The 24,798-nt window shown below is 42.0% G+C and overlaps 1 protein-coding gene across 1 annotated transcript in view; it reads right to left on the bottom strand.

The window, feature by feature from the left end:
• Positions 1-677: 677 nt before the first annotated feature.
• The window catches only part of PLG (plasminogen), a 53,831-nt gene continuing 29,710 nt past the window's right edge, over positions 678-24,798 (bottom strand). The window contains exons 11-19 of the mRNA XM_032253136.1: positions 22,807-22,988; positions 22,169-22,317; positions 19,934-20,027; positions 17,020-17,140; positions 15,416-15,490; positions 14,794-14,934; positions 12,328-12,434; positions 1,702-1,847; positions 678-1,064 (exon numbers count right to left, since the gene is read on the bottom strand). Of these exons, the coding sequence (XP_032109027.1) occupies positions 903-1,064; positions 1,702-1,847; positions 12,328-12,434; positions 14,794-14,934; positions 15,416-15,490; positions 17,020-17,140; positions 19,934-20,027; positions 22,169-22,317; positions 22,807-22,988 (1,177 nt within the window). The 3' untranslated portion in view covers positions 678-902. The remainder of the gene's footprint in view (positions 1,065-1,701; positions 1,848-12,327; positions 12,435-14,793; positions 14,935-15,415; positions 15,491-17,019; positions 17,141-19,933; positions 20,028-22,168; positions 22,318-22,806; positions 22,989-24,798) is intronic.

Genomic DNA, 24,798 nt, shown 5'->3' on the forward strand with positions numbered 1-24,798 from the left:
TTGTTAAACTGTATTTTGAATGGATATTTTGTTTGATAAAATTTCAAATTGTAAAAAGCGTACATTTGTCCTTTCTCTTCCGTCTAAACATGTATCACTGCCACAGATCATTCTCCTGTGACAATGTGCAGCAGACTGTTTAAAAACTGGGCAGGCAATTAGCAATGGGAAATAAGTGGTCCACCTTCAATATTTGCTTGTTCATTTACATGCTCCTGGCACCCTTCCTACACTCACATGTGCCCCAGAATAACATTCAGACTCTCAGCTGGTCTTGTGTTACACACTCATGGCCCGGTTCACTCCCTGATATACACCTCCCTGCTCTGGGTCCCCTCTGGGCTCAAGTCGACAGTCGACAACAGATTTCATTTCAATAACAGAACCGGTTCTCATGGCTCCCCGTACATGTTGCAGCTTTGAAAACGTTCATCTCAGTGTTAGGAGTAAAGACAGTAAAAATATGTGTCAAGCCCTCGTTAGCTGATGAGGCAAATGCATGGACGACTTCCAAGGAATACTCAACTCTCCCATCTGTGACCTCGCAGCCTTCTCAGTCCTTTGTGTGGCTGTTTCTTATCAAAAACATTCAAACCCCTTCAGTCAGCCCATTTAAAATTGGTGGGGTGAACCAAGAACATGAAAATGTTGAAGACAAAAGCCAAAATGTACTCAAATCAATGTTAAGTAGAGTTTATTTTTAAGAAATATCATAGCTATGTCATCTTATTACAGAATCCAGCAGTCAGACAATAATAATACAAAAAGTGCTGAGGTTTGACGTAGCTGGTAGCTGGGACAGTGTCTTCGTTTGGTTACTGCCAATTATTTCCAGCATGCTGAATCCCTACCCATGTTCCAGCCTCTAGGTGAGTTGATGCTTCACTCTGTCTCCCGTCCAATTAATTATTTCTCATCACTCCTTCAATCCAAGTAACATACCTTGAAACACGAACATAGACACCAGGCTTATTGGGGCGTGCACAACCAAGACCCCAAGAAGTGACTCCTTGTAAAATGTATTTGTCCTTCTCGAAGCAAACCAGAGGCCCTCCACTGTCACCCTATACAGAGGGAAAGAAAAATCCATGTGAGGGTTAAGCTGCCAGCTTTTTAATAAGGGATGCCATCCTCTTATCCATATATACATTTTCCCAGTAATTGAAATCAGAAAGGAACTTGTGTGCATATTACTTGAGCATCTGCAGTGCTTAAGTACTTTGCAAAGTCTATTCAGCAAAACCACACCACTTAGTTTTTCCTGGGGAAAAAAAATCCCTTGTGAATCCTGCATGATCTCTTCCTATGTTGGGGTTTCCTTTAGACTGGGCTAGCCTGGGCATCCTTGTAAAGTGTGTGCAGTTGGTCTCTGTCCTGTGCCCTCTACCTCCTTCTCTACTGGAAAAGTCAGCACTTTAGTCCCTAGCCACTAGCACACCCCAGGAGGGCAAATGGCCTGAGGTAGTTACAGACCTTATAATTCCCTTGCTACTGATCTGGAACCCAAGCCCCAAGACCTCTCCTTAGATGATCTGAATATGCCTTCAGGCACAGATCTAGGGAGTTGCTGAGCAACACTTAGACTGGGATCTTTAGTTGACAAATCCTTCTTGAATTTGCCACATGGGGACTGATGTCTAAGGGGCTGAGACTGAGACGGGAGGATGCAAGACTAAGTTTAGTCTCTTGACCTTTTCTTACCTGGCAACTGTCAGTGCCTCCTGCCAGATCCCCAGCACAGAGCTCGGTGGATCTGACTCTTCCATTCAGAAGCTCGTAGCGATTGCACACTTTATTCTCAATCACGGGGAGCCGGGCTTCCTTGAGAACGCCAGCCCCAAAGGTACCTGTGTTTAAAAAGATGAAAGAAATGGTTACTGCACCCAAAACATGTTCAGGAGGAAATTCCCGAAGAACAGAGCAGCGGTGCTGGGCCTCCTGTCTGTCCAGGAAGCTGCAGAACACAAGGCAGCTCCCAATGCCGCGGGACCCTCTGACCCTGGAGAGTGTCAACATCATATACGTTTCTATGTTCCCAAGACCTGGGTTTAACAATCTAGGCTGTGTCATGGTGCTTTGGGGTTGGTTATTTACTTTTTGCTTTTAAAATTATAAAGATAATATTTAAAATGTAGAGTCTGGAAAATGTAATTGCTATTGTTTTATATACTATTTTTCAGACTTTTTATATGTTTCTTATTACATAATATTGCAAAATTTCACCTCTTGATTTTTTTTTTACTCAACATTGTATCATGAGTTTTTTTTTTTTTTTTTGGTAAGGCTACAATCTTCATAACTAATATGTTAATGGGGAGCTACTGCTTAATGGGCATGAGGTTTCCTTTGGGGATGAGGAGAATGTTCTGGAAATATGGTGATGGTTACACAACATTGTAAATATACTAAATGCCACTCAGTGGAAACTTCCAAAATGGTTAAAATAGTAAACCTCATGTTTTGTATATTTTATAAAAAAGAATAGTCATCATTTACCAAGAATTAACCTTTACGGGCGCAAACTTATGATGTGGTGTGTCTCAATCCTCACAACAGTCCTATGAAACAGGTGCTTTTGTCATTCCTCTTCTATAGTTAAGGAAACTGAGGCTTAAAGATGTTGTGTAGTTGAGCTTGAGCCTGGGTCTGCGGAGTCTCTGCCCAAATGCTCCCTCCTCGTGTGTGTTGGCCCCATTCTTGCTTCCATGGTTCCACATCTTTGTTCATAAAGCTCACTCTTATTCCTTAATATTTTCTGAGCCTAAGTTCCCATAAATCATATAGGCATATTTCCATCTTACAGTCACTGCCAAATTATTCTTTAAAAGGGTATGACAGTGTACCATGTCACTAGAAAATAATCGCTTCACCTCACTTGTATGAGTGTTTAATTTTTAAAATATTAGCTACTCTAATAGGTTGAAATTGTCCCGATTCATTTTCCAATTTACACTTCTTTGACAGTTAGGGAGAGTGAACATTCTCCTAGTTGTATTTCTGCCTTTGTGAAAAACTGCTTTATTTTCTTTGCCAAATCGAAATAGAATGTCTGCAAAATTGCCAGGAGAAATGCTGTTTTTCTAGATGTACACACCTAGGGATGTCTCAGTGTTCTCACAAATCATTCAGTTTTCCAGTTTTGCAAGCCCAGCTTTCATTAGAATTTTGCAAAAATCTTTGCTTTGTGAGCTTTCATTAGAATTGAAATTCTAATGAAATCTAATGAATTGAAATCCCTCCCTCTGTATAGGCATTAGAATTAGATGGCATAGGCAAGAACTGAGGCACTCTCTCTTACTTCTCCCAAAGGCTTTGACTACTCTTAGATCATTGTCTTGGGTTCAGAAAACTGACACTGACTCTGGAGTTTATGTGAGCAGGGCAGAAGAGGCTTGTCCCAGTGCCTTGCTCCAGAGCCCAGCTCCACCCTATCTGGGCAGAGCTTCAGGGAGGAAGCTCCTCTTGACTACCAAGCATCAGGCAGTGGATGCATCCCCTGGACTGTGTAGATGTGTGAGGGAACACTCTTCTCAAAATATTTTGCTGAAAATTAAGTTAGATGTCACTGCTCTGGGATCTGCTCTCTGAGCAAGGCAAACATCCTGATAAGGGGGAAAACCCACCATGAATTGCTGGGAAATTGATGCAGTCTGTGGATAGGTGCTACCTTCCAGTGGTAGATGTAGAGATGTCACCTCTGAGGGCAGGAAGGCCACTGGTGACCTGAGGAGTGAAGCCTTCCCTGATGGGGCCTAGGGGAGACGGCAGCAGGGGAAGTTCAGTGGCAGGATCAGCCCAATGATTGCGGATGACGGCTGACCTGGAAAAACCCCTTGGCCTCAACACCTCCAAACTCTGCGTTTGGAATATCCAAGTCAGGGAACATCTGGAAATGTGAAGGGGAGAGCAGGAGAATTTCAACTTCCTTTTGAGAAGCTGAGAACACCCAGTGATGTAGAAAACTGATGAACAGGCTTGAATTATGTTTTGTGACTCATCCTGGTGGTTGGTGGTGGGACAGAAGAAACAGTGGGCTCTGGGCTCAAGGCCCAGCTACAAACTAGTTATGTGATGTCTATTGATAATGATGGTGGTAGTGGTGGAATGGTGGTGATGATGAGGGTTGTGATGAGGGTGGTGGTGATGGTGGTGGTAATGATAATTGTGCTGGTGGTGGAATGATGGTGACAGTTGTGGTGGGTAGTAATGATCATGGGGATGGTGGTGATGGTGATGGTGAAAGTGATGGTGATAGTAATGGTGATGGTAATGATTATGCTAATGGTGGTGGTGATCGTGACTATTATGTTGATAGTAGTGGTGATGGTGATGGTGGTGATGATTGTGGTGGTAATGATAATGCTGATGGTGGTGGAATGGTGATGACAGTGATGGTGGTGGTGATGACAGTAATGATGGTGGTGGTGATGATAGTGATGATGGTGATGATATTGACGGTGATGATAATGCTGATGATGTTGGTAATGATAATTGTGATGGTGGTGCTGATAATGTTGGTGGGGATGATGATGGTAGCTGTGGTTGCAATGTGGATGGTGATGATGATGATGCATAATCTTAATCCTCACAATGACCTTATATGTTGGTACAGGTTAGAAAGCTGAGGCTAAAAGAGATTAAATAACTGTCCAATGTCACATGGAAGATGGGAGCAAGAACTCACACCCAGATCCTTATGATTTTAGCTTCGTGCTTTCATCAGTTGAGGAATTGTAGAGGATATGTTTGCTTTCTGGCCGCCTATGACTCTATATCCTATAACTCTGTTGAGGGAACTGCCCTTTTCTCCCTTCTTGATATGAGCACGGTCCTGCATCCACCTCCAGCATGGAGCAGCTGATGCAGGTTGGAGTTAATCAGTGATGGGTTTAGGGGCAGGCTGGTGACTCAAGTTTGACCTCTCAGAGCTGGAAGACTATTGTGTAATGGGGAGAATGGCCTTCCTTATTTTTTTCCTGGCAGAGCCAGAGCTGCCACAGCAACAGCAGTCATGAGAATGTCACCTTTGTGCCCAAGAATAATGCCTACTCCATGGTTGGACAGGGCCTGGGGCCATGATGTGAGCCTGCAGAATTTTTAGCTCACTAAGAATTTCCCTTTTTTGCTTAATCCAACTTAAGTTGGATTTCTGTCACTTGCAAGAGAGAGTCATGTTAGATACAACTCTATTTCTTCTTATTATTAGGGTCTGCCTTGATGAGTTCTTAGCATATGCTCGCACTTGATTCACTTTCTTATTGTTTCTCCTCCAACAGCCCTGCAGCCCACATTTCAGCTGAGGAAACAGTCAATGAGACTTCATGACATTTTTTTTATTTGACATGGAGTCTCACTCTGTCACCCAGGCTGGAGTACAACGGCATGATCTCAGCTCACTGCAACCTCTGCCTCCTGGGTTCAAGTGATTTTCCTGCTTCAGCCTCCTGAGTAATTGGGATTACAGGGGTGCACCACCACGCCTGGCTAATTTTTGTATTTTTAATAGAGACAGGGTTTCACCATGTTGGTCAGGCTGGTCTCAAATTCCTGACTTTGTGATCTGCCTGCTTCAGCCTCCCAAAGTGTTGGGATTATAGGTGTGAGCCACTGCACCCGGCCAGAGAGTTCTTGACTTTTTTATGTCCTGACAGCCAGTAAGTGAGAGCCAGGTTTAGACAGTTCAGGTTTGTCTGTACCATCCCACACCTTCTCTGAGCCTCAGGTTTCTCATTTGTAAACTAGGAACAATAATGTCTAATTTATAGAGGGTTGCAGCATTTAAATTTTAAAAAATGCAAAATACTGGGAGCAGCCTGGCCCACCTATATGTGTTCTTCATTTGCCAAGGTTCCTTTTACTTGGCCTTAATGCTCCCAGACTCGGCAGTGCAGAAAGAGGGATCAAGAAATCAAGGAGGCAAAGTTTTTAAATAGTAGGAAAAGCACAGAAAAAGGAAAGCCAACTTTGAAATCTAGACCATTCGTTTTTAACCTTTTTGTTAAACAAACAAACAAAAAACCCACCTTTTTTCCAATGAAAGCTTATGCAAAGGCTGATGCGAAAAACACCACTTGAAAATGCTGGGGTTTTCAATGAGGGGTTAGAGCTGAGTGGTACAAAGAGGTAACATGCCTAGTCCATGTCTGTCTGTCTAGTGGCAGAGTCAGAACACATTTCCAGGGCTTCAGACTCCAAATGCCCTCACCAGCACCTCTGAGAAAGTGGAGCAGGGATCTTAAGACTGTCTTAGTGTTTCAGTAGCCAAAGGGGCTAGGCTGATGGATATAATTGTCAGGGCATAATGCAAAGAGAAGAAGGAATCCCTAAAATATATTACAGGTACTGATACCACATCCTGCACAAATGTTCCCTCTCTTGCTCTCAGCCGTCAGCCAATACCAAATACCATCCTAGACTTGGGGCCATGGGATGTGTCTGCCTCTCCCCCAGCTGCAGGTCCCCTGTTTAACACCCTCCTACACACATTAGACATGTGGGTATTTGGGAAGAAGACTAGTTTAACTTTTGTTGTTATTGTTTTACATTATGTTAAGAAAGCCAGTCTGGCTAATTTCACATGAAAAATAATCTAACACTCTTGTGGGCTGGGTGAAAACCTCACTTATCCGGAGCAAGAATATGAATGCTGAAATTACGGATTAAGAGACTCAAAGACAGTTACTGTTTTTTTTTTTTTTTTTTTTTTGCATGTTTTAGGTGTTAGGGAAATATATAAATAAAAAATGGATTGTACTCCAAAGCTTCAACCACCAAAAATACCTTGCTAACATACCCTACTATGAAACCAAGGACAAGAAATCAGCTACAAATAAAGACCATGAACAAGACCCTGTAGAAGGGCATAAAAACATCCAAAGAACAAGTCTATTGGCTGTATTCAACCTATACTGCAGTTAAAGGAATATCCACACACAGAGATAAGAAAGAATCAACACAAGAACTCCAATTACTCAAATGGCCAGAGTGTCATATGTCTTCCAAACAACCATACCAGTTTTCTGATGGGTTCTTAACAAGGCTGAGCTGGCTGAAATGACAGAACTGGAATTCAGACTATGGATAGGAATGAAGATCATCAAGATTCAGAAGAATGGCAAAATCCAATCCAAGGAAATTAAGGATCACAATAAAATGATATAGAAGCTGAAAGAAAAAAATCACTGGTATAATAAAGAACCTAATAGATCTGACAGAGCTGAGAATTGAGAAACAACCTATAAGAACTTCACAAAGCAATCCAAGTATTAATAGCAGAATAGACCAAGCTGAGGAAAGAATCTTAGAAATGGAAGACTGGCTTTCTGAAATAAGACAGTTGAAAAAAAAAAGAACAAAAAAGAATGAACAAAACCTCCAAGAAATATAGGATTATGCAAAAAGGCCAAATCTACAAATCACTGACATCTCTGATAGGGATGGGGAAAAGGTAAACAATTTAGAAAACATTTTAGGATATTGTCCATGAAAACTTCTTCAACCTTGCTAGAGAGGCCAATGGTCAAATTTAGAAAATACAGAGAACCCCTGCAAGATTCTACACAAGAAGATCATCTCCAAGACACATAATCATCAGATTTTCTGAGATCAAAATGAAAGACAGAATCTTAAAAGCACCAAGAGAGAAAGGACAGGTCATCTACAAAGGGAACTCCATCAGCTAACAGGATACCTCTCAGCTGAACTTCTACAAGCTAGATGAGATTAGGGCCTATATTCAATATTCTTAAAAAATGTCCAAACAATATAAATTTCATGTCCAGCCAAACTAAGCTTCCTAAACAACAGAGAAATAAGATCCTTTTCAGATAAACAAACGTTGAGTGAGTTGGTTACCACCAAACCTCCCTTACAAGAAATCTTGGAAGGAACACTATAGAAAGGAAAGATGGCTACCAGCCAATACAAAAACACACTTAAATACACAAACCAGTGACAGTATAAAACCACTACACAAGCAAGCCAGTATAACAACACAACAAAAGCATCAAATTCACACATACCAATAGTAACCTTGAATGTAAGTGGGCTAAATGCCCAGCTTACGAGGCACAGAATGACAAGCTGATTAAAAAGCAAGACACAAAGGTATGCTGCCTTCAAGAGATCCATCTCACATGTAATGACACCCATAGGCTCAGAATAAAGGGACTGAGGAGACTCTACCAAGCAAATGGAAATCAGAAGAACAAAGCAGGGGTTGCAATCCTAATTTCAGACAAAACAGATTTAAACCAACAAAAACGAAAAGAGACACAGAAGGGCATTACATAATGGTAAAGGGTTCAATTCAACAAGAAGACCTAACTATCCTACATATATATGCATCCTACACAGGAGTACCCAGCTTCATAAAGAAAGTTCTTAGAGACCTACAAAGAGACTTGGATGCCTACACAGTAATAGTGGGAGACTTCAGTATTCCACTGACAGTATTAGATCATTAAGGCACAAAATTAACAAAGATATTCAGGACCTGAACTGAACATTGGACCAAATGGATCTGATAGACCTCTGCAGAACTCTCTTTCCCAAAATAAGAATATACATTATTCTCATCACCCCATGGTAATACTCTAAAAATCAACCACATAATTGGACATAAAACAATCTTCAGCAACTGCAAAAGAACAAAGATCATACCAAACACTCTTTCAGACCACAGCACAATGAAACAGAAGTCAAGATTAAGAAAATTACTCAAAACCATACAATTACATGGAAATCAAATAATATGCTCCTGAATGACTTTTGGGTAAATAATGAAATTATGGCAGAAATCAGGAAGTTTTTTGAACTAATGAGAATGAAGATACAGCTTACCTGAATCTCTTAGACACAGCTAAGGTAGTGTTAAGAGAGAAATTCATAGCACTTAATGCTGACATCAAAAAGAAAGATCTCAAATTAAGAACCTAACATCACAATGGAGAGAATTAGAGAAACAAGAGCAAATCAGTCTCAGAGCTAGCAGATGGCAAGAAATAACCAAAATTAGAGCTGAACTGAAGAAGGTCAAGCTATGAAAATTCACTGGAAAGATCAACAAATCCAGGCGTTTGTTTTTTGAAAACAGTAATAAGATAGGTAGGGTGCTAGCTGGGCTAATAAAGAAAAAAGAGAGAAGACCAAAATAAACACAATTAGAAATGACAAAGGGGATGTTAGCACTGACCCCACAAAAATAAAAATAACTACCAGAAGCTACTACAAACAGCTCTATGCACACAAACTAGAAAACCTAGAAGAGATGAGTAAATTCCTGGACACATACACCCTCCCAAGACTGAACCAGGAAGAAATTGATTCCTTGAACAGACATGAGCTCCAAAATTGAATCAGTAATAAATAGCCTACTAACCAACAACAATCTGGGACCAGACAGATTCACAGCTGAATTCTACCAGACATACAAAGAGGAGTTATGACCATTCCTACTGAAACTATTCAAAAAATTTAAGGAAGAGGGTCTTTTTTCCAATTCATTCTACGAGACCAGCATCATCCTGATACCAAAACCTGGCAGAGACAAAACAACGAAAACGTCAGGCCAATGTCCTTGATGAACATTGATGCAAAAATCCTCAACAAAATACTTGCAAACCAAATCCAGCAGCACATAAAAAAGCTAATCCATCATGATCAAGTAGGCTTCATCCCCAGGATGTAAGCCTGGTTCAACATATGTAAATCAATAAATATGATTCATCACATAAATAGAACTAAAGACAAAACCCACATGATTATCTCAATAGATACAGAAAAGGCTTTTGATAAAATTTACCATCCTTCATGTTGAAAACTCTCAATAAACTAGGTACTGAAGGAATATATCTCAAAATAATGAGATAGCTATGGCAGGCCCACAGCCAACACCATACTGAATGGGCAAAAGCTGGAAACATTACCCTTGAAAACCAGCCCAAGATAAGGACACGCTGTCTCACCACTCCTATTCAATATAGTATTAGAAGCCCTGGTCAGAGCAATCAGGCAAGAGAAAGAAATAAAGGGCATCGGAATAAGAAGAGAGGGAATCAAACTATCCCTGTTTGCAGATGACATGCTTCTAATCTAGAAAACCCCATAGTCCAAGCCCAAAAGCTCCTTCAGCTGATAATTTCAGCAAAGTTTCAGGATACAAAATCAATGTACAAAAAATCATTAGCATCCCTATACACAAACAACAGCCAAGCTGAGAGGCAAATCAGGAACACGGTTCCATTCACAAATGCCACAAAAAGAGTAAAATACACAAGAATACAGCTATCCAGGGAGGTGAAAGATCTCTACAATGAGAATTACAAAACGCTCCTGAAAAAAATCAGAGATGACACAAATGAATGGAAACACATCCCATGCTCATGGATCGGAAGAATCAATATCATTAAAATGGTCATATTGCCCAAAGTAATTTACAGATTCATTGCTATTCCTATCAAAATGCCAATGACATTCTTCACAGAACTATTAAAAAACTATTTTAAAATTTATATAGAACCAAAAAGGAGCCAGAATAGCCAAGATAATCCTAAACAAAAAGAACAAAGCTGGAGACATCACATTACCTGGCTTCAAACTACACTTCAGGGCTACAGTAACCAAAACAGCATGGTACAGGTAAGAAAAAGAGACACATAGACCAATGAAACAGAATAGAGAGCCCAGAAATAAGACAACGCACCTACAGACATCTGATTTTTGACAGAGCTGACAAAAACAAGCAATGGGAATAGAACTTCATATTCAATAAATGGTGCTGGGGTAACTGACTAGCCATGTGAAGAAGAAAGAAACTGGTCCCCTTTCCTTACACCATACACAAAAATCAACTTGAGATGGATTGAAGACTTAAATGTAAAACCCAAAAGTATAAAATCCTGGAAGACAACCTAGGCAATACCATCCTGGATACAGGAACGGGTGAAGATTTCATAAAAACACCAAAAGCAATTTCAACAAAGGCAAGAATTGCCAAATGGGATCTAATTAAACTTAAGAGCTTCTGGATGGAAAATGAAACTATCAAGAGAGTAAATGGAAAACCTACAGAATAGGAGAAAATATTGCAAACTATGCACCTGAAAAAGGTCTAATATCCAGCATCTATGAGGAACTTAAACAAATTTACAAGAAGAAACATAATCCCATTAAAAAGTGAACAAGGGACACCAAAAAACCCTTTTCTAAAGAAGACATATGTTCGGCCAACAAGCATATGAAAATAAGCTCAATATCACTGGGTCGTTAGAGAAATGCAAATCAAAACCACAATGAGAAATCATCTCATACCAGCCAGAATGGCTATTTCTAAAAAGTCAAAAAATAACAGATGCTGGCAAGGTTGCAGAGAAATGGGAACACTTACACACTGTTGGTGGGACTGTAAATTAGTTCAACCACTGTGGAAAGCAGTATGATGATTCTCAAAGAGCTAAAAACAGAGCTAACATTCAACCCAGCAATCTGACTACTGGATATATACCTAGAGGAACAGAAATCATTATACCCAAAAGACATGTGCACATGAAAGTTCATTGCAGCACTAGCCATAGTAGCAAAGACAGACTCACTTATATGCCCATCAGTGACACATCGGATAAAGAAAATGTGGTACATATACACCATGGAACACTATATAGCTATAAAAAAGAATGAGATGATGTCTTTTATAGAAACGTGAATGAAGCTGGAGGCATCATTTAATTTAAATTAAATTAAATTAAATTAAATTAAAATTTGATTAAACTAATTTAATAAATTAGTTTATTTAATAAAATGTAAGTTTATTCTTAGAAAACTAACTCAGAAACAGAACACTAAATACCACATGTTCACACTTATAAGTGGGAGCTCAATGACGACAACTCCTGGACACGAAGAAAAGAGCAACAGACACTGGGGCCTCCCTTGAGGGAGAAGAGTGGGAGGAGGGAGAGGAGCAGGAAATACTAAGTATTGGGTACTAGGCTTAGTACCTAGCTGACAAAATGATCTGTTTGAAAAACCACTGTTTACCTATACAATAAACTTGCACATGTATCCCTGAATCTAAAATAAAAGTTAAAAAATTATTTAAAATAAAAACGTTCTGAAAACAAAAAGAGAGAGACTAAAAGATGTAGTTTTCCTTCCTTTGATCATGTGCGTTGAAAATTGATTGAGACATAGGTGCCCAACAAAAATCAGGAGTGGGGTGGACCATGTTCACAGATAGGGATTTGTACAGCTTTCTCCAAAATGCTCATTTTGTCACATGGACTGTGGGTCAAAAACAATTCATTATGTGGGTGATGGAATTTATCTCACCTTGGGTTTCTCCCCAGCCAGTGATGAAACATTCGGTCCGGTCAGCAACCACATAATTTGGGGATGGCAGACAAGCTGGGATTACTTTGTCAGTGATGATGGCAGGACTGAAAGAAAAGCATCAGCAGCTGTTTGACTGCTCTGCTGGGAGCTGCAGCACCCACAGCCAGCCATCCCTGCCTTGAGGCCCCAGAGCCCTCTGAGCTGGCACTGCCTTGCTTCACTGACCCAGAACAACACAGAACACAGTGTGTCACCTTCACATTTGTCTGGGGTTGTCTATCAACTACACAGATACAAGGTTTCATTTGAAAGGCATCGGTTGCTTACAAGAAACTGCTGGTGGCCTTCACCTTTGAGAGTAGGGATGACAAAGGCGCACTTCTCATGTATATTCTGTGCACGACTGGAATCTCATGCTGAGTGCGTCCTTTCATATTAATTGAATAGGGCATTGATCAGTGCACAGAATGTCTGACTGAGATGCCACCAAGAGGCTGTAAAGTTGCAAATGCGCTGTGTGCCCAGAGCAACTTGCTCCATCCTTGGATCCTCCTTAGTGAATGTTACTACACCATAGTTGTAAGAATCCAGTAAAATGCTAGACATGAAAGAGGATTGGAATAAGCCCCTTGCATGAACAAATTGGTATTGTTTTCAAAGAACATTCATATACTTCAGAGTTCCAGGGACTCTCAAACATTAGAACTCTGCTTTTAGACTTGATTCTACTTTAGTAAGTGCAAGGAGATAAAGGACTGGAAATGTGAAATGTCCTATTCTGATCAAGAATCATCATTTTCACCAACTTTGAAGCAGATATACTTTCTGCTTCTCGCACCAGAAGTTCCAGCCTGTGGTGCAGACATCCTCACTCTACAGGTTCCCTTGTGGAGTACTAAATGTCCTAGACTCCAGGGGTGTGGGGATGTGGGTGGGAACTCTAAACTCAAAATCTATCAGTCTATCAGAGGACGCCTCCAAAACCCAACATTTCCAAATTACCAGTTCAAGCCATCAGAACACCCCAGCTCTCTGAGGACTGTGAGGAGCGGAAACCTTGTATTTGCACATTTGCTGGGATGGTGGGAGGACACTGGGGAGCACGAGGGAGATCAGCTACTATTTACAGAGGCTGAGGAGCAAGAAATACTGAGTATTGGGTACTAGGCTTAGTACCTAGGTGACAAAATAATCTTTGAAAAACCACTGTTTACCTATACAATAAACTTGCACATGTACTCCTGAATCTAAAATAAAAGTTAAAAAATTAATTAATTAAAATAAAATAAAGGCCCTTCTCTCCTTCCTAGAGTGTCAGAGCATCCCAGGACGTCACCCCTTGGTTCACAGACCCAGAGAAGCTGCCTCAGGCTTGCGGCCAGGCCGAGGAGAGCAGGTCATGCCTACCTGTGTCTGCACCAACATCCTGCCTTCCAGAGTCACCGGCATGGTGAGCGCCCTGTGTGCCTTGTCACCTGTCCCAAACCTGCCTCTCCTACAAATAGCTGTTTCTTAGCTTGCTCCACTGGCATCTGGCTCCAAACAGCACTAACTTTAAGTGACATAAGCAAATGTATTGCTTTGTTAGGCTTAATGAAACAACATTGTCGAGAAAGAGAAAATTAAATAAAATAATATTAATCTAATTTGCATTTGTATTTGTGATTTTTTTGACATTGTGAAGTCTTTTTATACATTATATATATAAAGATATATATATATACATAGATATCTCTCTCTGTATATATATATATATATATATATATATAAAGAGTAAGACTACATATATACATATATGTGTGTATATATATATACACTATATATATGTGTGTGTGTGTGTATATATATAGTATATATATATTATATATATATAGTGTGTGCGTATAGTATATATATATATACTATATATATATATGTAGTCTTACTCTATTGCCCAGGCTGGAATGAAGTGACATGATCATAGCTCACTGCAGCCTCAAACTCCAGGACTCAAGTGATCCTCCTGCCTCAACCCCCCAAGTAACTGGGATTATAGCTGTCCATACCAGACCCAGCTTGATGTTGTGGTTTTTCAAGTGCTTTGAAATGAATACACAATCTCACTTGATTCTCTCCATCATGTTATTATGAAAGGAGAATTGTCAGCCTGGGATAACTGAATCTTTCTCTGACCATGAATGCATATGAACTGGCAAACATTAAGTGAGTTTTAGGGGTAACAGAGTACTTTATATTTCAACTCTTTTTCCACATGAGGAAACTGAGTTTTGCTGCCTTTCTCAAGAGCACAGCTAGCATGTGGCAGGGCTGGGGTTGAAGATTGTTGCTGTCTCCAAAGCCCTTGAGCCTTTCTTGTCACACACAGCCCCTCCCCATGCCATGCAGTGGTCATGGCTCATAAAATCCAGACATAAAACGAGTATCTTCACCAGCGTGGGGTGAAGACCACAGGTGAGTGAGTACCTGCTTAGCTTCAGCAAGGCAATATCTGCTCGTGTGGGCTCCGAGAACAGCTTAGACACTTCTATTTCCTGAACATGGGATTCGAGATTCACTTCTTGGTGTGCACCCAGGATGACCTTGTAGAAGGAAGGCCTTGAGGACCTAGAAAAGATGAGCGCGTCAAGAGCAAAATATGGTCCAGCCCCTTCAGGTACCCTCTGTGCCATGAACTTAGCACTGTCTCCCTGACACCCTCGGCCACCCAGGATCAGTGACTTCTGAGTGGCAAGAAGCAAAATTCATGACTTGCCTGAAACAGGCAGTTAAGGAATGTTCTCAGGTTGTTCGGGCAGAGACTGATGCCTGTGGTAGGGAACGGCTCTGTCCTGCGGTTTAGTCAGGCCCACAACGTCATCTGCACTGAGTCTTTCCTCTGCGCTTTCTTGCTAGAAACAATTCCCTTCTCTCTTATCCAATTGTCCTGGCAATTCTGCCTCAGGCTTGTGTGCATGCATTCCCTAGTCCCTAGTGTCACTGCCAGCAAAGGAAGGGAGGGAGAGAGAGAGAGAGAGGAAAGGAGGAAGGGAGGAAAAGAGGGAGGGAAAAAGCATTTAAGACAAGACCTCATGTCCCCGAAACATACTTCTCCAAGCAGTGGGCAGCAGTCAACACCCACTCTGAGGATACCAAGGTGCCTCCACAGAAGTGCTTTCCAAACCTAGAAAGAGGATTTAGTTCAAATTTTAGTTAAATTGATACTTGGTTCTGCTCCATTGTACAGAAAGACATGTTCACACAATTTTGATCATGTTCATGTTCCCAAACATCAGGATGGTAGTAACTTTGACCTGTGCTCCAGTAATGAGATTTTTCAGAAGGGCCCATCTATGCCACTTTTTCCGATGCCTGAGGCAGGCACAGGCATAGTGTGTCCACAGGATAGCAAAGGTAAGTGATTTCAGAATGAAGGTCTACAGCCATGGCTTTCACCACGCAGCCTGGGACTCCAACAGAAGCGATCAGCCGAAGACTTTCCCCTGAGGTCTCTTTCATTTTTATGACAAGATCTGTGCAAGGTCTGAAGAATCACTCTTCAAGGAGCCAGATGTGATCCTGAATAACAGTAACTCATGGGAGTCTTCTGGTCTTTCCTGAGAAACTTTACTTTTGGGGGATGTTTCCTGAATCACTTACTTTCTAGGACTGCACAGGCAGTGGATAGCTCAGAATAATGGCGTGAGCCACTCGGAACCAGATTGTAATGAAGAGGAGCACAGATAGGAAGTGCACGATGGCAGCATGCTGATAAGTCAGTGAGGACGTAGACCACCACCCAGTTTAGGAAAGAATGAATCTGAAATATGTGAAAGGTGAAAGCTCTGTAGAGCAAGGAGTTTCTAAACGATAAAAAGAAAAATAAACAAAAACAGCAGAGTGAAATACAGTGTGATCAGGTTTATCAATGGCATTTTATAAACTTACAAAAGGAAGTCTCTTTATCAATGGCATTTCATAAACTTACAAAAGGAAGTCTCTTTAGAGGAAAACAGCAATTGAGCACAGGCACCCTGGCGTAGAAATGAGAGGAGGAAGCAAAACAGGCAGGTGGATGGGCCTGTTTCCTATGGGTGCTTCCTGAGAGATACCCAAGAAAACTGAACTTACGAAAGGCATATTACACTGAAACAACACCCAAAATATTCAGGTTCTGTGGGATCGGACTGATCACTCTGAATTTATCGGGATCATGACCTATAATTTTTTGATGTTTGTGAATGGATGAGTAGCCTCTGCATTGAATTCAATGATCCACAAAAGTGTCAAAAGAAAAAGAATCTGTGCCTGTGATAGACTGTAGATAATTTTGTCCTTGCTCTCCCAATCCACAAAGTGTCACATATCTAAAAACTTCTCTTTCTTTTCATTTGACAATGAGACAATAGAAACCCTCAGAGCATTTTTAGTATTTTCCAGCAATATCGGGACGTGGTGTAAATCACTGTGCGTGCCTACAGATTCTGATGGAGCTGCCCAGATCAAGAAAAAGATTCTAATTTTGGCCATTTTCACAGTAGAGAACCTATGAAAAATATATACATATATTAGTTATTGTAGCTTTTTTCCCCCTTCAGAAAGCTTAGAGGCAGGTACTGATACATCAGCTGTGTGAGTTCTGTGTAAACGTAGAAGGGTTTGGCGGGGCTTACGTGGAAGGACAGTATAGATGGTTTCTGGGCATGTTCTTACCTTGTTCTAAGACTGACTTGCCAGGGCCAGGAATGCGCGTGAGCCACACACCCCCCTACAACCCTTCCAGGACACTTCTTCGGCTCCACTTGAGGCTTCCCACAATCAAATGAAGCGGACACTGTGGCACAAGGTGGGAAAGAAATCCCATTTGAGTCAAGGTAGCAATTTTGTGGTGTAATTCGAGACATTCCAAGCACCGAGTTTTTGACATCTCAAAGGCCAAACTAAATAGTAAAATCATAAGCATATTTTGGAACATTTTCTCTAAGTTTCAAAAGTGGTAGTAGACAACACAGAACCCTCTCTTTTCAAGGAAATATAACCACTTTGTAATTATTTTGTTAGAGAAGTGATCAAACAAATTGATATAGTTTGGCATTAGAATGACATTGTTTTCTGAGAGGACCTTGATTCGCACAAACGGTGATGTGTCATTGTTACTCTGACTCCATGCAGTATGTTTAGAACATGATGCCATCCTTCCCATCATCACATCATCATCACCATCGCCATCTAAACCATGTAAAGTTGCCTGAAAACCATAATTGTCATCCCTGCTGAAAGGCGTGAAGGCTTCTTTTTCCATGTGAGTCTCTGTGTGTGCACGTGTGTGGGTGTGTGTATGTGATTGTATGTAACGAGGATAACTGTCCTATGTTGAAATGTTGCCTTCTTTCAGCCAGCTTCAGGACAGCTCCTCTGGGGAACCTCCCATGGCTATCCTACTGCCGTGGGGGTGATTTTCACACACATGCCTTTATGCTTCTTTTACCTCCTCCCTGCCTTCTCTCTGCAGCCAGCCCACAAGGTCTCTGGAGGTAGGGACAGTGTTCCATCTTTGGTAGCACCCACCAGTGCCTACAGCAGTGCAAAGGCTGCAGAGGGTGCTCAAAAATGCTTCTCTGTTGTCTCCAGCCCTTCAAGGTCTTGAATAATATAAACAGTAATATAGTTCATAATTATTCATATAATTATTAATAACAGCTACAAGAGGAAATTCCTTCCCAACTAACCAGAGATTCTATGCTCTGGTGAATCTGGAACCCGAGTTTTCTAAATAACTTTCCATTTTCCATGGGCTGTTCTGAGAATATTTGGAAGTCTTTTTTAAAAAAGAAGCATAGCATAGAATGAAATCTTCTTCTCTAGTGCTGAGCTCAATTTCTGCTAGTATGCCTTACATACAGTAGACATGCATCATTGTACTAAAAGAGTTATGGTACCCTGCTCCTACTATTCAAAACAAAACTGAACTTTCTATTTATTATTACTTATTATTATTTATGTGGTAGATGTTGGTGGAAAGGAAATAGTTATTAAAATCATTCACCACCAAAAGCTCTAGCTTTCTTAAGCAGGAGTCAAACCTGAATATCCCACCAACCACATCCTTCTGCAGGAAATAGTCCTCAGCATTTCCAAGTGTCTGATGGAAACCCTTCTCACCAAGGTTGGGATTAACCTGACCTGTCTCACATAAAGGCAAGGTGGGGGACCTCACAGTGAACTGGGAAAACTCTTATTCCCATTTTCCCTTCTTTCTCCAATCTCTAAGGACCTGATTCTCGTACATCCTCAATGTAGGTGAGGACACAAGAATTGCACCTGGGAAGCTACTGCACTTCCCTTCCATCGGAGTCAAAGGTGCATGAGCCCCAGGTATGGTAGTGGGGTCTGAGGCAGGAAAATCAGCCTGGGCTCAACTTCAAGGCAGCCTGTCAAGGACAGAGAGCCCCGGCAGTGAGAGGCAGTGGCATGTACCAGACAGGGCTGGCACTGACCCCATTGAGGGACTTTGAAGTAGAGAGGCCACCAAGATGCTTCTGCAGAACAGGCAAAAGCACCCACTAGAGGAAAAAGTCAGCTATCAACTCACACTAAATCCAGAGGCCACAATGCCACATTACAATAATACTGGCCAAGCAGAATCTTTCCTATCATCCTAATCCCTCCTTCCTCCCTCTTGTTCACCCAGGAGTGGCCCAAATGCAAAGCTGGGCAGTGTGGCTCCCATAATCTTCATCACTGCCCTGTACCACCTCCCCATCACTGCCTTGTACTACCTCCCCACGCAATCTTGGGATGGTGGTCTTCAGTGGATAGGAGGCCAAGCTCCTTCCCCCAGCTCAAGGTCCCTCCACATGGCAGACCAAACCACAAGCAGTCAAATTATGCAAAGGAAAAATCCAGGGTGGTTTTCTGTAACTAGGACTGAAAAATTGGTCAGTGGAGTGTTAAATATGGGACAATTCCAAGTAGCTTTTTTTTTTTTTCCCAGGAATACCCATGGATTTGTTATTTCAACTGTTTAAGAACTAATGTCAACTTCCTTTCCCCTGATCCAAGCCTCATATTCCCAACAAGAGTCTCAGAGCAATAAGCAGTCTCTAAGCTATGTCCCTAATGTGACTTGTGAGTAGTAAACTTATGAGAAAGGCCATCTGGGACTACAGAGCTGCACTACCCTTCCCTGAATTCCTAGGATGGCCATCTGTAGGTTTGAAATGTGCATTACATGCTTAGCTGTTTCCTGCTCTTTCTATTTTCTATCTTGCTTCTCAGCTGCAGAAGGGGAAAGTTTTTCATCTGACTGACTCTAAATTTGCTTTTCACGCATCCTACGCTAGTCATGGCAGCATTCAGTGGGACCATCCTGGGGCTGATGATTACCTCTAGGCTTGCTCTTTGGGAATTTTACATTTATTTATGCGTGTGTGGGGTGATGGGTGTGTTCCCTAACAAATGTGGCCAATAGTAGAGCAGGTTCAAGATGACCATGACGAAGAGCGGGGTCTGGTGGAGGGGTCAGCCATCTCCTTCCCAGAAGCACTGTGCTAAGAAGCCCTTTTCATTTTTTGTTGCAAATCCATATTAAGGAAGCAGTTTCCTTACCAAAAAGAAGGCAACCTACCACACTGAGGAATATCACAGTAGTCGAAAAGTTTTCTTGGATTCGTTGTGTAGCACCAGGGACCGCCGACATCACCATCAGGGTTACGGCAGTACTGAAAACAAGGAGGCATGTAAGCTCCAGCTTACGTACGGCAGGAGAGGGAGAAGGTGTTCTGAGGCTCATGCATTTCACATCTAATGTCTATCCTTAGAAGACATAAGGCAGCCCTTCCTTCTCCCTCCTTCCCTCTCTCCTTCTCTCCCTCCCTCCTTCCTTCCTTTCTTCCTTCTTTCTTTTTGTTCTGAGATGGAGTCTCACTCTTGTCACCTAGGCTGGAGTGCAGTGGCACGATCTCAGCTCACTGCAACCTCTACCTGCTGGATTCAAGAGATTCTCCTGCTTCAGTCTCCCAAGTAGCTGGGACTACAGGCATGAACCACAATGCCCGGCTAATTTTTTTTTTTTTTTGTATTTTTAGTAGAGATGAGGTTTCACAATTTTGGCTAGGCTAGTCTCAAATTCCTGACCTCAGGTGATCTGCTCACCTCAGCCTCCCAAAGTGTAGGGATTATAGGCGTGAGCCACCATGCCTGGCCGCCTCTTTTCTTTTATCTTTCTTATTTTAATTATATTTTTTGGCAAAGTTATTTTTGAATGCCCTAAAGCCATCAGTCCTTTGCCCCTGTTCAAAAGGAGCTATGAGGCCTAAACAGGGAGTGATGACCCTGAGGGGTCTTTGGAGAATGAGTCTCCCTTTCAGGAGCCTGAGCCAGTGGAGGTCTTAGAGCCTCAGCACCAAAGAACAGTGGGACATCATTGATGTGCCTTGTCCCTGGAGGGCTCAGTGCTCTCCTACCCGATGAAGCTTGTTTGCTGTTGATTCAGAAACGTTTATTTCCATGCATTGTGCACCCTCCATGGGGCAAGACACAGAAAGGCAGTATTGTCCTTCTCTTCATGTGATGCTGTGATAGAATAAGAAATGTATATTTGATCTCTGCCCCACAGTTCCTGACACAGAGCTCCTAAATCCCTCAGGGGTTCCTGAGTGTTGGGAGCATCTTTTGTTTGAATGAAGCAATTCTTGGTGGGTTCCTGGATAGTCTTAGGATGTGGCTGGTTGCCAAGGGAACCAACCATGTGATTTGAGAGTTGCCTGTTCAGCCCCACCCTCCAACCTCCAGGGAGGAAAGAGGAGCTGAAGGTGAGCTGATCATCAATGGCCAATCGTGTATTCAACTGTGCCTCTGTAATGAAGCCTCCATAAAAACCCAACAAGACTGCACTTAGAGAGCTTCTGGGCTGCTGAACACTTGGGGTCCGGGAGCTGGTGCACTGGAGAGGGCGTGGAAGCTCTGAGCCCCTTCCCACGTGCCTTGCCCTGTGCATCTCTTCCGTCTGGCTGTTCATGGGATCCTTTGTAATATCTTTTATAATAAATGGGTAAATAAAAGCAACATGTTCCCCTGAGTTCTGTGAGCCACTCCAGCAGTTTAATGAAACCCAGTGAGGGTATGCAGGAAAACAGATTTTTATTCAGTCAGGCAGAAGTACAGGTCACAGGCTGGAACTTGGGATTGGCATCTGGAGTGGGATGGTCTTGTGGAACTGAGCCTTAACTTGTGGGATCTGACCTTGTCTCCAGATAGTGTGTCAGGATTGGGTTACATTGCAGGACACCTGGCTGGTATCTGCAGGAGATTCGCTTGGGGTGTGAGGAGAAATCCCCCCACATCTGGTGTCAGAGTGTTATGTTGCGTGGTGTGAGTGGGAGAACACAGACACTTTAGTTTTTCCTCGATATCAGTCTTCCCTACACAGAGGCCGTCTCAGAGAATGCGTGAGACTAGGGGAAGTCCCACTGTGCCCTGATGGCCCATCCAAATCTTTTCTAGAAAAATCGGACTTAAACATCATAAAGGGCATCTTTGATCACTGGAACCTCACATACAAACACTAGAAACTAGAAACAGTGCCCAATAATGGAAACTTTAAAGAAATGTCATGAAAGGGAAGAGGCCTGAGAGCCCTCACATGTGTGGAGGTTTGCTGGCCTGTGCTGCTTGTACTTTTCATACTAAGGCCAATTATATTCTAGCTTAGCTCCCTGAAGCCTTTCCGAAATTTTCTTCTGCCCCTCTCCCCCACTAGCAAAAAAGAGCAGTCCAAACAGATTTTCTGTAATACAGAACCAATTCTGTTTGCAAAGATTGGTGAACAAAAGGCAAAAGAGTCCAAATCAAAGTGGCTTACATTTTTTTCCAGACCTGCCCGTGGATTTGTTTCTGGAGTGAAACTGTTGTGTTTATGGGGCTCCTGGGCAGCCCATTCTTGGCATGGAGTTCCAGTAACAGTGGTTGCCTTCTTGCCTCGGTATTTTTTCCCATCCCCAAATATACACTCTGTAGGGGAAAAATGGATGATTATAAACAGCCGTGTAGACCCAGGATTATATGGAATCAAAGCAGTCGTGTCAGGTTTCTCTAGGATGACAGAATAAAGGGCCACATTCCTCAGAAACTGCAATGCTGAAGACTGCAATGAACACTGCCTACTTTAAGAAATTACTGGAGACGCTTATTGGCTTGGAAATAATCATACATTTGGCAGCATGTTAGAATAGGAATTTGGACTGGGCCGCTGAGATAACCCGTTTTAGAACAAAGTGAGTGGTTAAGCTGAGCGCCTGTCCTAAAGACACGCCCACTCACATTGTGCCAAAAGTCACACCTCTGACTCCCTGAGAGAGTACACTGAGGCTTCCTTCCACATGGCAGACCCTTAAAAAACAATTTCCCGTGCAGCATGGAAGGCTTCCACATCAGTGAGATTTCCCATGGCTTTTCATCCTAGTGTCCAAGTGTGTAGGTGTCTGGCCACAGATTTCTTACCTTGCTCAGAAGGAGTCTCTACATTTGGAACTTGGGCAACAGACGGAGGTACCACAACACTCCCTTCTGTTTCTGAGCATTTTTTCAGGTTGCAGTACTCCCACCTGACCGTGGGGTCTGTGGTAAAACACCAAGGGCTTTTATCGGCGTCTGGATTCCTGCAGTAGTTCATTGTCAGGTCACTGTAAATTCCAAAACAATACAGGTCACAAGACTTGGGAGAAGATTCAAGGGCACCCAGCACCCTCTACAGCTCGTTTTAACAAAGTGTTAACAAGTGGCTTTGAAATATTACCATTATAGGTACAATAATGTTGTCACAAGCACAGCTGGTCCTCAACTTTAAAGAACTGTGTACATTTCACAGACAGATTTTAATTTAAGTTTTAAAAATCAAAAGTAGTATATGCTCCATATAAGAACTCAGATCATACATAAATGTGTAAATGAAAGGATCAGAATATCCTCCTTCCACCTTCTGCCAAATACATTTCTCAGGAATAACAGGTACAGATTTTGAAGTGTATGTTTTATATTTTTAGGCCCATAAAATATATTTCTAACTGTCTAGCTCTCTGTATTTCTCTCTATAGGACTATATTGTAACATGTGCATTGGAACTAAAATATATTTCTCCAAGGAGGAAATGACATCCAAGATGACATCATTCCTAGGCCAGTCACCTTACTCTAAGAACTCATAGTATAACTAACAGGATCTTCTTTTACCGTGAAAAACAACCATGACAATAGTGTTACTGTCAATACCATGTCAGGTGTGCCAAGTGGGTTTGTTTCTGCAAGAATTATCAAAGCTGCCCTGAAAAACTAGCTCCCCAGCAGGATGCCATTTCTCTAGGATGGATTCATGGGTGGGACCACCTCTCCTGCTTGCGGTCCATCCTCTGCTTGCTGCAGCCGTTCCGGGACTGAGGGACTGGGGGATATGATGAAAGAACAGTGGGGCTCAAGGCATAAAGAGAGACGGCTGGCTACACTATGGGATCTGAAAAGGTTGGGCAGCTACGGAGGAGTCAGAAAACAATGGAGTAAGAGGCAAAGCAGGTGAGGACCCTGGGCTGGGGGCATCTGGAGAATGCACTTCCCCTCATGCCTCCAAAGAGTGTTGCTCCAACCTCTCAGAATCCTCACATTCATGACCCATGGCTGCCTGTGAAAACAGGACATGTATCATGGACCGTGGGAATGCAACACTGCCTCTCTAGAGACTCTACACGTGTGACATAGTCTCAAGCCCAGGCGCCCCATTTGAGGAAATTCGTTGTCCAAGCAGCTGGATGTGTTAAAAGGCTGAGTATTTGAAACAAACTTCCAGTCTTTTCAGTTGAGGTATACGTTCACATAGAGTGAAATGCACAGATCTTAAATGTTGTTTGGTGAGTTTTGATGCTCACCCATACTTGTGTAACCCACACTCCCATATGTTACAGAACACTTCCATTACTCTAGAAACGCCCTTGTGTCACTGCTCATTCAGTTCCTGCTACCCTCTTCCCACTGCCAGAGGGAAATACTATTGATTTCCTTCACCAAAAGTTAGTTTTGCCTCTCCTCAAACCTGATATAAATGAAGTCATGCAGAATACACACTTTTGTGTCTGCCTTCTTTCCTTGATATAATATTTTTGAGTTTCATCCATCCTATTTGAGAGGGTCAGTTGCTTCTTCATTTTAATTGCTTAATACTATTCTATTATACGAATAGATCACAAATTATTGATTTATTTTCTCACTGATTGACATTGTAGTTGTTTAAAGTTTGGGGTTACACTAACTAGAGCTACTGTGAGTATTCTTGTAGATCTCTTTGTGGACTTCTGTTTTCATTTCCATGGGGTAAATATTCAGGAATAGAATTGCAGTTTTGTGGGGTAGACGCATATTTATTTAACTTTATGAAAAACCAGCAGACTGATTTCCAAAGTGGTTGTGCCATTTTGTACTTTAAGCAGCATATGAGAGGATTGCACAT

Source organism: Sapajus apella, unplaced genomic scaffold, assembly GCF_009761245.1.
Source record: "Sapajus apella isolate SASKATOON/1434 unplaced genomic scaffold, GSC_monkey_1.0 scaffold82, whole genome shotgun sequence".
Lineage (NCBI taxonomy): Eukaryota > Metazoa > Chordata > Mammalia > Primates > Cebidae > Sapajus > Sapajus apella.